Source organism: Rhopalosiphum padi, chromosome 2 (assembly GCF_020882245.1).
Source record: "Rhopalosiphum padi isolate XX-2018 chromosome 2, ASM2088224v1, whole genome shotgun sequence".
NCBI lineage: Eukaryota > Metazoa > Arthropoda > Insecta > Hemiptera > Aphididae > Rhopalosiphum > Rhopalosiphum padi.
Genome location: NC_083598.1, coordinates 84,881,359 through 84,895,443, shown reverse-complemented (window position 1 = coordinate 84,895,443; position 14,085 = coordinate 84,881,359). Strand labels below are relative to the sequence as shown.

General features: G+C 26.6%; 1 protein-coding gene across 4 annotated transcripts in view; it reads left to right on the top strand.

Annotated features, from left to right (window-relative positions):
• The window catches only part of LOC132920796 (high affinity cAMP-specific and IBMX-insensitive 3',5'-cyclic phosphodiesterase 8-like), a 63,031-nt gene extending 55,341 nt beyond the window's left edge, over positions 1 to 7,690 (top strand). For 3 of the 4 annotated variants that reach the window (XM_060983473.1, XM_060983472.1, XM_060983470.1), the window contains 11 exons: positions 149 to 363; positions 856 to 974; positions 2,884 to 3,035; positions 3,116 to 3,223; positions 3,300 to 3,493; positions 3,867 to 4,145; positions 4,212 to 4,339; positions 4,399 to 4,550; positions 4,643 to 4,807; positions 5,652 to 5,781; positions 5,874 to 7,690. In XM_060983473.1, the coding sequence (XP_060839456.1) occupies positions 149 to 363; positions 856 to 974; positions 2,884 to 3,035; positions 3,116 to 3,223; positions 3,300 to 3,493; positions 3,867 to 4,145; positions 4,212 to 4,339; positions 4,399 to 4,550; positions 4,643 to 4,807; positions 5,652 to 5,781; positions 5,874 to 6,028 (1,797 nt within the window). In that variant the 3' untranslated portion in view covers positions 6,029 to 7,690. The remainder of the gene's footprint in view (positions 1 to 148; positions 364 to 855; positions 975 to 2,883; positions 3,036 to 3,115; positions 3,224 to 3,299; positions 3,494 to 3,866; positions 4,146 to 4,211; positions 4,340 to 4,398; positions 4,551 to 4,642; positions 4,808 to 5,651; positions 5,782 to 5,873) is intronic. The other variant, XM_060983471.1, reaches the window with a different exon arrangement.
• The last annotated feature ends 6,395 nt before the right edge of the window (positions 7,691 to 14,085 follow it).

The window sequence follows — 14,085 nt, the reverse complement described above, 5'->3', positions numbered from 1 at the left end:
CTAGCTAGGTTAATTCTCCGTTTACTATTACAACTAATATTTACAAAACTATGTGCCTATATAAATACTGTTATTACAATTATTTAAAGTTTAACAAACCGTTGCATACCAATATATCACGTTATAATGCCGATATTTAACCTTGCAGTACATGAATAAGTCGGGCTCGGTGATTTTGGGTTATGGCGCCGAAGACATGATAAACAAACCGCTGGCTGTATTCCACCAGCTGGGTGATATCGACCAAATTACCAAAAAGCTAGAGAAAAACATCGAATGGGATGGTAAAGTATCGTGGAAATGCAAAAGCGGCGAACACGTGTACCTTCATTGCCGAGCTTCTCCGTTTCGACCGTTTGGCAAGTAAGTTTTCGAGTTAAAATGTTGTAAATGACCCACAGTAAAATTCTAAAATTAAGGATTTTTCAATTAAAAATTCAAGAAAATAGTCTTGAAATAAAATTTAAATAGATATTTAATTTTCTAAATAAGAAAAAAGACTATATTAATGAAAGTTAATTCAAAAGAAAAACTATTTACTACCTACTGTGTTTTGATTAATATACATAATACATATTATACGTTAAAGTAATGTGTACATTTTATTTTATATATTTAACATTTAATTATATTTTATAAAACAATTCCTTATTTAAATTTAACTGTACTATGAATTGATTATATTTTCTCAAAATCAAGAATTGATATGAATATAAAATATAATGAATTTGATTTTCACATCACGTATTACAGGTATAAATATTATCACAAAAACAAAATTAACTATTAATATTTTAGTTTTATTTGATTATTTGAATAACTCATAAATGTTCATTAAATCTTATTGGTTTTCAGAGATACAACGAATTATATCTACATACAAGAAAGTATTGTTGATGTACATGGTTTTCCTAGAGGAAGTGTCCCATCCATTCGTAAAGGTTCATATGACCTCAAGTCTATTAACAGCGATGGTAAGTCATTAAAATCATACATAAACGACTAAAAAATGACTTTAAAAACGACTTTTTTAACATGATAAATATACGACACGCGTTCTAATGTTTACAAATTCTTCTGATTAATAATAATATTATAGTTAGAATATCATGCAAAATAATTATTTTTATAAAACTACACATATATTACGCTTACTTGCAAGGTTTTAAGTTTAAATTCAACAACTATGTACGATTCTTATGTTAGTTTTGTGAACTGAAAATTATACACAATTTTTAACTAAATTAAGCTTTAACTCAACATTATCCCTAACTATTAAGCCTAAAAGGTTTGTAAATATTAAATTAAAAAAAAAAAAAATAAAATATTCGATATTATTTTATACGACCATTAACTTTCTGGCTTAATTCAAAATCTAAAATGTTATTTAATCATCATTATTGCATGGTGTTATCTAATTTAATATTTTAAAACAAACTCCCCTTACATAAATTCATGAAAATCAGTCAACCAGAAACTCTGCTATATAGATTAATAACATAAACTTTAACTTTTATAGAAATAATTCCGTCTGTTATACGATAATTAATAACAATTTTACGGAGACTTTGCGTAAATCTCTATACAAGAACTTTTGTTATTCCCGTCATTAAAACATATGTATAATAACCTAATATATTATTCAACTAAATTGTTAATAACTAAAAATAATATGAATGAAATTAATTTTGTAGATTAACGTAATAATATTTATTGTTAATTTGAAGTATGTAAATAATAAACATTTGATTAAATAATCAGGTTATACCTACAAGTATATATTTTATAATGTTGTTTAAAATAACCAGGTAAATATATTACATACATAATACATTACACAGTATTGGACCTATACATAAATCGCACATGGTTTGAAAAATAACTTTTATCATGTTCAGCTATCATTAATTAAATTTACACATAAATGTTGTCTGAACCCTGTTTACTCAAAACCCCTTGATTACGACCAAACATTGTACCCGTATAATAGGCAAAAATTACATTTTAAAGCATTCCTGTTTTGAGTCAAATATAATTTATAAGTATTTTAATACTAATTTTGACCTTTTAGATAGGCACATCAAAAAGCATAATTGAAGTATAGAAGAATACCGAGAATAAACCATATAAATGTTAAAGGGCAAAAACAAATAATAATAAAAAAAAAATTATTTCCCGGCAGTAATTGCAACTAAATTAATATTATTATACTGTGTCTAAAATACAACACTATAAATGTATTTTATATTTAATTATATAGAATTACAGAATCATATTATCCCTAGATATTTCATCAATAGATTGTCAATATGGAGTTAGCTGTGTCTATTATTATAAAAGTTGTATTATTTTTGATTACACAACATTTACAAAAACCAAACTGTATTATCTTTCTAGTCAATTGAATTTTTGTAAATTACATTTTGTACAAGAATGGTCTAATATAATCGTTTTTGAAATGTCTAAATCTAATGTATATCAATTTATTTTTTTTTTTTTATCAACATTTCAGTTGCAAAATTAAATCACAATAAATTAATGATTAATATACATTAGAATTTTAAAAGATATTATAATTATAATAATTTATTATTTGGTGTGAAAAAGTGGTGTAGTTTTAATTGCCTACTCATAACGCCGTGCAATCATTATTTAACAATTTTATTAACTGCGTTGAAAATAAACGCAATAATTTTGCATGTTTATAATAAAATCACATTCACTTTATATTTGTGTTTATTTTTAATGTATCTATATAATTAGATAAAATTACAATTTATTTGTTAGTATATTATTATAATACATCTGCCTCAATTTAAAATATTAAAAATTATTGTTAAATTTGTGAAATAATTTTTATCATTTCTCAATTTAATTTATTAGATTTTTCTATAATAGGCGCACAATCAGCTCGAAGACAAAGTTTGGCAAAACTACACAATTTACCACTTGAAGCACCAATAACAAAAGTAATTTCATTGATATGTACAGCTCAAGAAAACTCGAACGACCAAGTCGTACAAATTTTGGATAAAGTATGAGCCTCAAATTTATGTTGCATTATTAACAATTAATATAATATGTTGAGAAAAATATAAATTATATAATATTGTAGGTTGTTGATATATTGCGAGTTACTGAGCTATACTCGTCACATTTAAAAACCGAAAATATCAAATACGACGATCCCGTTACGTCAGATCTAATTGGAGCTCTTATTACGGTACTTTTTTCAACAACATAATTATTATGTTAACATCCATGTAATACTAGATAAATTGTGTTTTGTTTTATTTTAGCAAGGGCCTGTGCACGTGACATCTACTCGAAGAAGCTCTAATGATTCAGCCACTGTTAAGAGTCAGCCTTACGGTTTGGGTGTTGCTAAAATGAATTTTATGACAAGTGTAACTCCTCAAATCAAAGAACTCTTAGACATGTCTCTATATTGGGATTTTAATGTGTTTAAACTCGAAGAACTTACTATGAAAAGGTGACGGATATCTAAATATTTTTAATTACAGTTATAACAATTTTTACCGTTATTTTCATAAAATTCATTCATTTATCATCTACTATTTAATAATCAAAAAATAGTTTTATTTTTAAGTCTTATATTATATAATAAAACAAAAGACCCTTCCACACTATAAACATAAATAAATAAACAATACTTATATATTTTAAAATGTTTAACGTTATAATGATACAAATAGTATTCAACCAAGTTACCAAATAATGCTTTTACTATATCATATTTTTCTCATTATATTTATTTTTTCCAAAACAGTAGGTATCAATTATATTTCTTTGTATTTTATTTTCAATTTAAATAAAAAAAAAACATTAGTTATTCTTTCTTTTAGGCCTTTGGTACATCTGGGAATGAATCTACTGACACACTTTGAAGTACACAAAACATTAGGTTGTGATGAACGAACATTGCACGCATGGTTAACTGTGATCGAAGGTCATTATCACGCTAAAAATACTTATCACAACTCCACACATGCCGCCGATGTTCTCCAAGCAACCGCCATGTTTTTAGAAAAAGATCGCATAAAAAGGCTTTTGGATCAATTGGACGAAGCTTGCTGTCTGATTGCAGCGATCACACACGACATCGATCATCCCGGAAAATCGAGGTTAGACCACATCAAAACTAAACTTAAACCTTGCCAAATAGTAATGATGTATTATTTTTTCATTAGTGCGTTCTTATGTAATTCTAAAAACGATTTGGCCATTTTGTACAACGACATAAGCGTTTTGGAATCTCACCACGCCGCTTTAACGTTTAAGCTCACTACCAAGGACGAACGATTGAACATTTTTAAAGGTACGTATTTTGGCCAATGTCCAAATGTAGTTTACTCAGAAAAATAAAAATTCATTTAGGTCTGGAAAAAGACACTTACAAAGTGGTAAGACAAAACATTATCGACATGATATTGGCCACCGAGATGACGAAGCATTTCGAACATTTAGCCAAATTCGTGAGCGTCTGTAACAAACCATCGACACTCGACGAAGCGCCCGTCGACGGATTAGTGAGTAAAACAAACCCTCTTAACATCATAATTTACAACTGAATTATTTATCTTTACGACATTGAAACGCTAATACGATATAATTATTTTAGACTCCTAGCGAAGTAAGTCCTGAGACTATAATGCCTACCAGTGCTGAGGAAGTAAATCTGGTGAAGAGAATGCTAATCAAATGCGCAGACGTGTCCAATCCGACTAGACCATTAAAAATGTGCGTGGAATGGGCAAAACGGATTGCCGAGGAATACTTTAATCAAGTAAGAGAGCAAGCACTCTTTCTGTATCTTAAAAATGTATTTTTAATTAAAGAGAATATTTTGTATAAAAACAATATATTTAATATAATATGAATTTAATGATATCTTAGTATATACCTATTGTAGATACCTAAGTTCGTTTACACGATATATCCTAGCCCATGTTTTTGTACGAGCTGTATAATACGACAAAATATTTGTATCACAATATAGCGTGCAGTACAACAACGCAAATGTGTAGCATGAATTTAAAATATGTTGCCATAAATATCCTAAAAAGGGTTTATAAATTTTCACCCCTCTCTCCCACCTATACAAGAATGAATGATGTATATAAGAAGCATATAGTACAATTTTTTCAAATAAAATTGGCAATATTTTAACACCATATAATATACTTTCTTGTTTACAATAATAATTATATGTATGTATGTTCAATTAATGTACATTTTTTTCTCTAAATGTTGATAAAACAATTTTTCTAGGTCAAAAAAACTTGAAAATTGAAAACAAATTTAAATTTAAATAAAATATTAAGAGTTAAGAATAATTTTAAGCTATTGATACCACGTTCCTATTCTCAAGTACGTCAGTATTGACCTCTAGTTAAGGCGAATATATAATATGAAACATTATTATACAATAATTATAACATAGTAAATAATTTTTGAGTAACATAAATTTATTATAAAATACGAATACATACAATGTTTACTGCCTTGATATTTTTAAACAAACTATATTTTGAAAAATATCTTATACGTAAAAACAAACAAAATAAAAAAAATATTTTTAATGCATTACTTTCAAAACGGTAAAAATCTGTCTGACGTGTTATTTTCAGACTGACGAAGAGAAACTCAATCATTTGCCAGTGGTGATGCCAATGTTTGACCGAGTGTCGTGCTCCATACCAAAATCGCAAATCGGCTTTATGGACTACATCATAAATGACATGTTTGAAACATGGGACTGTAAGTAGCATCCAATCCGATAATAATTCCATTCGGTCATATATTTTTATAGTTCAATAGTTATACAATATATCTATTATCATATTTTTCAGCGTTCATAGACATGCCGGAAATGTTGTATTACATGAGGAGCAATTATCAATATTGGAAGGATCTGGAAGAAAAAGGAACAATCAGCTTTAACGACATTTGCAAAATGATGACCACCACTTTGCCAAAAATACCCGAGTCCAGTGGCAATCACTGAGAAAAATTATGGTCAACGTTCTACAAACTACCGTGTCCATCGTTATGCGGAACATAACGGTTGGCGGATAATAATATTTTTAAATATGTTGTCCTGTTATTGTCTGATACAAAATATGTCCAACGATTCCGCCGATGTTACATTACGGAAATATTGTTTTATAAGACTATTTATTTTTCGTATCCACTGATCATTGAACAAAAACTAATTAACCAACGCAATATTTATCTTTATGTATAAAATATACTTCTATTTTACTAGTGTATGCTATTTTAAACTTGTATATACTATTACCTACCTTCAAATTGAGTAGATTTTTTTCTATTATAATAATTATGATTATTGTTTTATCATCTTTGATAAATTATGTAAGTTATACTTATACGCTATTTTCTGCGTTTTAATATAAAATATCTTCGGTTTACATAAAATCGAATTTAAATACTATTTGGTGTTTATAAATTATTATTGTACGTTAAATTTTTATTTTTTAGCATATTATAGATTTTTCGCCAATACTTAAGGTACCTAAAATATTATCATGGTAAATTATTTTTGTTACCACTAAGATTAACTAAAGACTATTAATATTATACTTTATATTACTTACTACGTTGTATTGTAAAAATTAATATATAAAAAAATACCATTTTATTTGCAAACATTTTGGGTGCTTCCTGATCTTATGAAATATGTGTTTATTGACAAAAAAATTAGATTTTGTTTATACATAGTTGAGCGTTTATAATTTGAAATTTAGTCATTCGTGTATATTATATTGCGTATCCAAACACCTTAATCTCTCAACTTTTACATCATTATGAGTTTACATATAAAGAATATTATGAAACTTTAAATTGAGTTCTTTACACTCATGTAGTTGGCTTCAATTTTATAATCTATCGTAATGATGAGTACAAAAAAGATTCAAATTATAATGTACTATTTTGTTAAATACACGAGCGCTCTTCCATTCCATAATTCAAAACATGAATTTTCTCGTTAACCATATCTATTTTTACATTTCAACAATATACTTATTATTTTAAAATTCTAAATTAGTTATATATAACTATAAACTATAAAAATATATTTTAAATGTTATAATATATTTATTTACTATTATAATATTACAAAACCAAATATTTAAATGTATTATTGTATAGCTTTTGTACATATAAAGGCGAACCCGAAATGTAAGTATTAAAATTAAAACAATAAAAAATATATTCTTATTGTTATATTATATCATGTTAATATTGGTGTAATTGTTCATTAAAACACATGATCAAAGTCAGTTACCACATACCTATAGTCTATAATGCACATGAAATATAATATTATAACATGGTATTTAAGGACTGGATGTACACTAAAATGATCAAATTGTATTTTATCTAAATAAACTACTTATAGTTAATAATAATAACTTCATGATTATTGTAATATGTAGGTAGGTACTCATTGTACACACATATTATAATGCATAATAAGTTTAACAACTTTTTTATGTTCAACATAATATAATATTATTTTACATTATTATAAGCTTTGAAATATTGTGTTTTAATAACTTATTTAGTATGAAAATAACTATACACTATATCATTCTTCATTGTATACTTTATGATTAAAAATTTAAAAACTTACCAATATTATAAATTATTGCGTATTGATTTTATTGATTTTGTTTGTTTACATGTTTGTTATATGTAAATTACTATACTACATTTTTTTTAATGTATTAATTTTCTATTTAGAAATTAATATTTGATTTTTTTAGTTATTGAGCAGTAGTCAGTATAACTGAATATGTGACGAAAAATAAACAATAAGGTTACTAAATATTGAATGTGAATATCTATTGAAAGCCGAATGAAGTCAATAAGTCATCTACAGTTTAAGTATAATACCTACTCGTTCTACAGTTAGTATAATAGTTACTAGTTGTAAGTATTATCTTATTATTATATTTTAATGCTGTTAGAAAAGAGGAGTAACTTTATTTTTCTTTGTAACTATCTCAATCTATGATTTCTTCAAACAAACAAATAAAATGTTGTTTCAAATTTCTCAGAATACCTATAATAATATGATTATTGAACCATTGCAATAGTGGCCATTCTGTTATTACTGGTATGATGGACAACATGTGCTTAATGTGTGTTGGGAGTTGCATGTATAGTCAGATGTGTGTTGTAGTAAATGTTAAGAGAGATAATACATGCCCGTTGTCCACATGTGCACCGGTTACATTTTTTTATGATGTACCTACAAACTATTATATAAATAATCATATCATAATTTCGATATCAGCTTTAGTAAAATTATAAAAACATTTTCTGTGATAGATACAGTAAAAGAAGAAACAGTGCATTAAGACATATTTTATGGAGATATGCATTTTTAATTTTTTTTAACCATTTTCTATACATTTATTATTTTAACTAAATAAAGTTAATACCAGTTACCAACGTTTCAAAATATTTGGAAATCATAAATTTATATAAAAAAAAATAATCGAATACAACATAATTGATAGTTGTTATTGCTTATAAGTGAGTTTTAATTTGAAATCAATTTTATCGACCTACATCGTATAAATATTTTTTATAATTTAAACAAGATTTGATATATTTATACCCTAGGTCAGCATGTTTGAAGGTTCTTTTTGAGTATACAATTGTAACAACTTAAAAGGACGTTTTTTTTAAATACAAATTTATCTACCCATTGACATACCTCATAAAAAATTACTAATGATGTACATAATTTGTTTATAATTGCAAATATTGATAAAAATGTAAAAATATGTAAAGAAATATTGTGAAAAGAAAAACAATTTTATTGGTTTTATCTAAAAAAGTGTTAAATTTGTGTTCAAGATTGATACAACTATGAAAAATGGACTGTGCTATTTCTGTTTAATAACACTGAAAGAAATTTATCGAGGTACAATCAATTAATACATTTAATTATTTTAATTATTTAAAAACTATTATCCTATTAGGTATCTGTTATAAAATAAACCATTTCAAAATGTATCGAATAAGTTTCACTAATTATAAATAGAAAGTTACTTTGAGTATAGCATATCTAACCAGTAATAATTCTAAGTTAAATGATAAACTATTTTTTTTTATTTTAAGCTTAAAATGTGAAAATTACAGTAGTTATATTATATTATATTAGGTACCTGTATATATACGAATTATTTACAATAACATTTATCATCACACAGTACCAACAACAACTAACAATAGGTAATTACTAATTAGTGATAACCTTGCGTTATCAGTCGTAAATTATAAATTAAACTCAGTGCTCGCCGCTTAGAAACCAACAAACTTAAAAAAATCAATGTTTTCAAACGCGTTCATAATAATTGCAATCAAAACAAATTCATAAGTCGATTGTTGCTGTTCAAATTCGACAAGTGTTTTATGAAAAAAATCGGGTTCACCTCGAAGAAAACAACTTTTGAAAAACAATTTTATTCCTGTTAACGTTTTGTTAGTTTTACTTGAAAATTAGTATGATATATTTATAATACAGAGCGTATTATATATTTCTATGTACACACGCGACGTAATAATGATTACGTAAAAAATACAAAAGTTTCTCCGGTAAAAAAAGAAAAAATAATAATGTGTTATTTTGATCACGGCAGTTTTTATAGTTTTTCGAACAACATAATTTCGTTTGAACATAATATTATAATATTTTAACTACCTATACATTACATTACACGCTTAAGTATATTATATTGTACAATATATTCCTTGGTAGATGTGCCGGAAAACGGACGGTCGTATCGCGTCGTCGGGGTCGATGCCGAACTAGGTCGAAACGATTTACCACGCCAAGACGCCGTTGCTAAAACGAGCAGCACCAGAAGACGTAAAATACAAATTATAATATATTATTTTTACTACTGGGGCCGCCATGTATTAGATGACTGCCGCCCGACCTAGTAACCCGATTCAATGGCGATCGCGGCCGCAGATGTAATAATATCGGAAGTGTACCTACACACGACTTACACATGCAATACGTCGCATGCACACAGGAGACAAGGTTGTAACGACAACGCGACTCCTCAGTCCTGATACCGTAGCTCTCTTATTCGTGCAGTCCATCCCGATCCAGTGCCTGCTACAGGTCCTGTTATCGTCCATATTCATGTATAATAACAATAATAATAATATCATATCGCTATGATGCTGGTTCTTTAAATATTTAGTATCTATGTATTATATGAATTTGCCATCATCGGATCACCTCGAAAATACGAGTATATATATATATACATTTAAAAACGTCGAAGTTTCGAAAAGTTCGATAAATTGTCAATACAATGTTTAAATCACTTGATATAATTTAAATTATAGATGCATTAATTAAATCAGAACCGTGTCAAGTTATTTGGAGCATCGGGGCGAGAATTTACAAGGGCCTCCTACCAATCTCTTGAGGCTTTCATAAAGGTATTACATCATATCAAATTGTCTATACATAATGTGTATAATAGAGAAACAATTTACATAATTATCAAATTTTTGTTTCCAATCACGTCAAAGTATATCTTCGTATACTCTTATATTATCTTATTTATAATATCTTATCCACACTTATATATTTATAAATTAGTTTATTTTATAGAATGCATATATATTATATTATATTTATGAAATGTAATATACAATATTATAATGTTTCAGTTATTTTATGAAATAATAACTAACTAACAAAACAATGAAAAATAGAACGCTATAATTCAAAAATTCTCCAAAATAAATAACAACAAAAAGTCAATAAATAAATGTTATTAGTTTTTATTAAATATGAGGTATTTCTAATTTTGAAGCTTATTCAAAAAGTCTGTTTAGGATAATCGTTTAAAGGTGATTTGAGCAAGATAGTATAATATAGCTGAACGTGTGGAATCTGACTATCATCTCTGATAAGTGATAACTGACATATGAACATTTGAATAACATTATTTATCATTTACTATACTTAGTATTATCTACTAAGAGGACGTCACATCCGTGTTGTCTCTGTCTTACAAATACACAACATGTCAACACAGTCACAGTAAATTTCCGTTCAGTAGAACCAATTTTATGTTGTTATTAGCTTTAATATAATACGACGAGTAGGTACACTGACCTATTACCAAATATAAAAGTTAGAATATTAACTGTGTTTGAAAAAGAGGTTTATTTTTAGAATATTCTAATTTTCAATCAAGTTTTGATAGCAGTTTTAAATTCCAATAGCCAGAATAGCCTCCATATTCATAAATTCATAATTTGTTTAAAATATTGAAACTTTGAACCTATAGAAACTTTTTCTATGTTTTTTCAGTTTTTTGTACATTCGTAAGATGGAGACAATGCACATGTGGGTTCAATTGTTATTTTACCAATAAATTGATTTTTAATTATTTCAAGCATTCAGAAAAAATATTTTAACAAATTATTTTTGAACAAAAAATCTTTTTTTTTAAATTTTAAAACTTACTGATTATATTTCATAAATAATAATTTATATCGTGGCAATTACATTGCCATTAATATTAATACTAATTAGTAATTACATTAATATATAGGTATTGATTATAAAAAAAAAATTTAAGAGATCTAAATGTAAAATAGGTTTAATGAAAAATATATGATTATACCTATAAATTATTATATTATATAATATAGTAAAATATTGTTTTATACTTTTGTGATAGAATTATTATAAATTATTATAGGATGCTGAATATTGTGAATTATTTGTGAAATTTTGAAATAACACATTCGTGCACCTATAGATGGCGTTGTATATTCACCAAGTAAGTAGATACATACTTTGTGCACATCCTAGACAATAATAATAATATATTGTGTGAATCTTTAACTTTACAGATCTTTATACATAATCTTTATTCGTCGTAAAGAATACATTGATTAGTTAATTGAAAATTTGAAACAACGGAATTGAATGTGCATTTTGGTTATACATTATCCAAACTCAATAGGTAATTAATGTTACATTGAAAAGAAGATCCTTTTGCCTAAACTGAGAAGGAGGTAAATTAATTTTAGATTATATTCCTAAGGTACCTACACTTGAACTAAGCGCATTAATATTAGTATATTATACAGGTAACTAATTCTATTATTGTTTCTGAATTTGCTTTTTATATTAATTTCAAGTTACAATATAACCTAACTTTGTAATTTTCTTGTAATTATACAAAGTATCTTTATAGATATAATAGATACATATTTATATGCTAATGTATAATAATGTGTATAGTGTAATATGTCCGGATATGATTTGAATTTTGATGAACTGCAGTGATAAAATAAAATACAAAATATTACAAATATCTTATCTTCTATACATTTCTCAATACAAATAAAACTTTAATGAAACATTCCCAATGCTCTAATATTATACTACTTCGAAGTTGATATATTGACTTTTCGGTTTTCACTGTATTAAGAATACCTATTATTTCGATATATATATATATTATTAATGCCAGTGACGTATATTTGCTTATTTTGCGCCCAGAGACTGTTTTTTTTCTTTTTTATTACCCTCTGACAAATTTACCAACACAACCCACACCATTACCGTGTTATACCTAACCTAAATTAACTTGTTATCAAAACAAATGTTCAGCTTATACACATAGTTTATTTGAACTAGAGCTCGCTAAACGTCCCAAGCCACATTATATTGTAAATAATGAATCACGTTTTGATTAATATACACACAAATTGATTTTACATGATACGTACTTGCGAATTACAGTGGGAAAAATTACAAACTTTGGCACCAACACAGTAGCACCTATAATTTAAGGGTCTTTCAATTACGTGCAATACTTATTCAATCTAACTATACTTTAATTTACTCTTTTGTGTGCAACAATAAGTGAGTAACTGGGCAAAGGGATTAATGATATTCTTTCCTCGTGTCATTTATACTATACAAAAACTTTCAGTGTATAGAATACATGAACCATCCCTTTTATGACCACCGTTGGTAAAATTGTGAAAGTCCCCTGTTGATTGTCATCTATTGCAAGACGCCTGTCTGGGATTTTTTTTTATTTTTGCGTGTTCGGTCACTTATTTTATTATAACTACTTTATAATATTACTTAGGTATAACATTTACTTTATAACTTGATATCAAATTTTAAATATACGATCCATACTAACGGAAAAGGATCCGTAAAAAAGTAGCAATAATTCGATTACAAACCAACAACAATAAAATATAAGTTATGATGATTTCCACCTGTCCTCGTTGAATACAATTTTAGTCATTTCAGCCATTGACGTAATCTACGATGTCAACATACAGTTGGTAAATATATCCATACAGTTTGAAATGAAATTTTGCGTGTTTATGTATTTTGCATATTAAATATATGTACACAGTACACCTAATGTGATACGCCAAAAAATAATAATACATACTTTTTCAAATATTTATGATAATGTCATCTAAGATGAAATTTCATAGATAGATATAGGTATTCTTATTAATTTATCTTTAAATTTAATACATTTGACCTTGAGATTCTAAGTAAAGATATGAATGTATATTTTGTTTAACGCCAATGTTTTATTTTGTTTTCTATGTACACTTTTGGAAATCTATAGTTTTAGTTATTAAAATCTAGATTAGGGGTGTCCAACCCAATCCCAAATAATCCTATGGGCCATTTTGAAAATGCATTATGCTATAATAATATAACATAAATTATACTATATAACAAATATTATAGAATATAATAGGAAATTATATATTCCCATATTATATTTGTACCCAATACAAAAAATAAAAATAAACATATTTTGTAAAACTGTAAAAGTGATAAATTTCGCAGGCCGTAAAATTATCCAAAGCGAAACGCCGGCTGGCCACACCTGATGAAGATGGTAAGTACTTAAAAGAGGTGTTCTTCAGTTTTCTAAGTAGTTTCTCTAAGTCTTTAACACGACTATAATATAACTATTGATATTTATTAAAAAACTTGAAAAA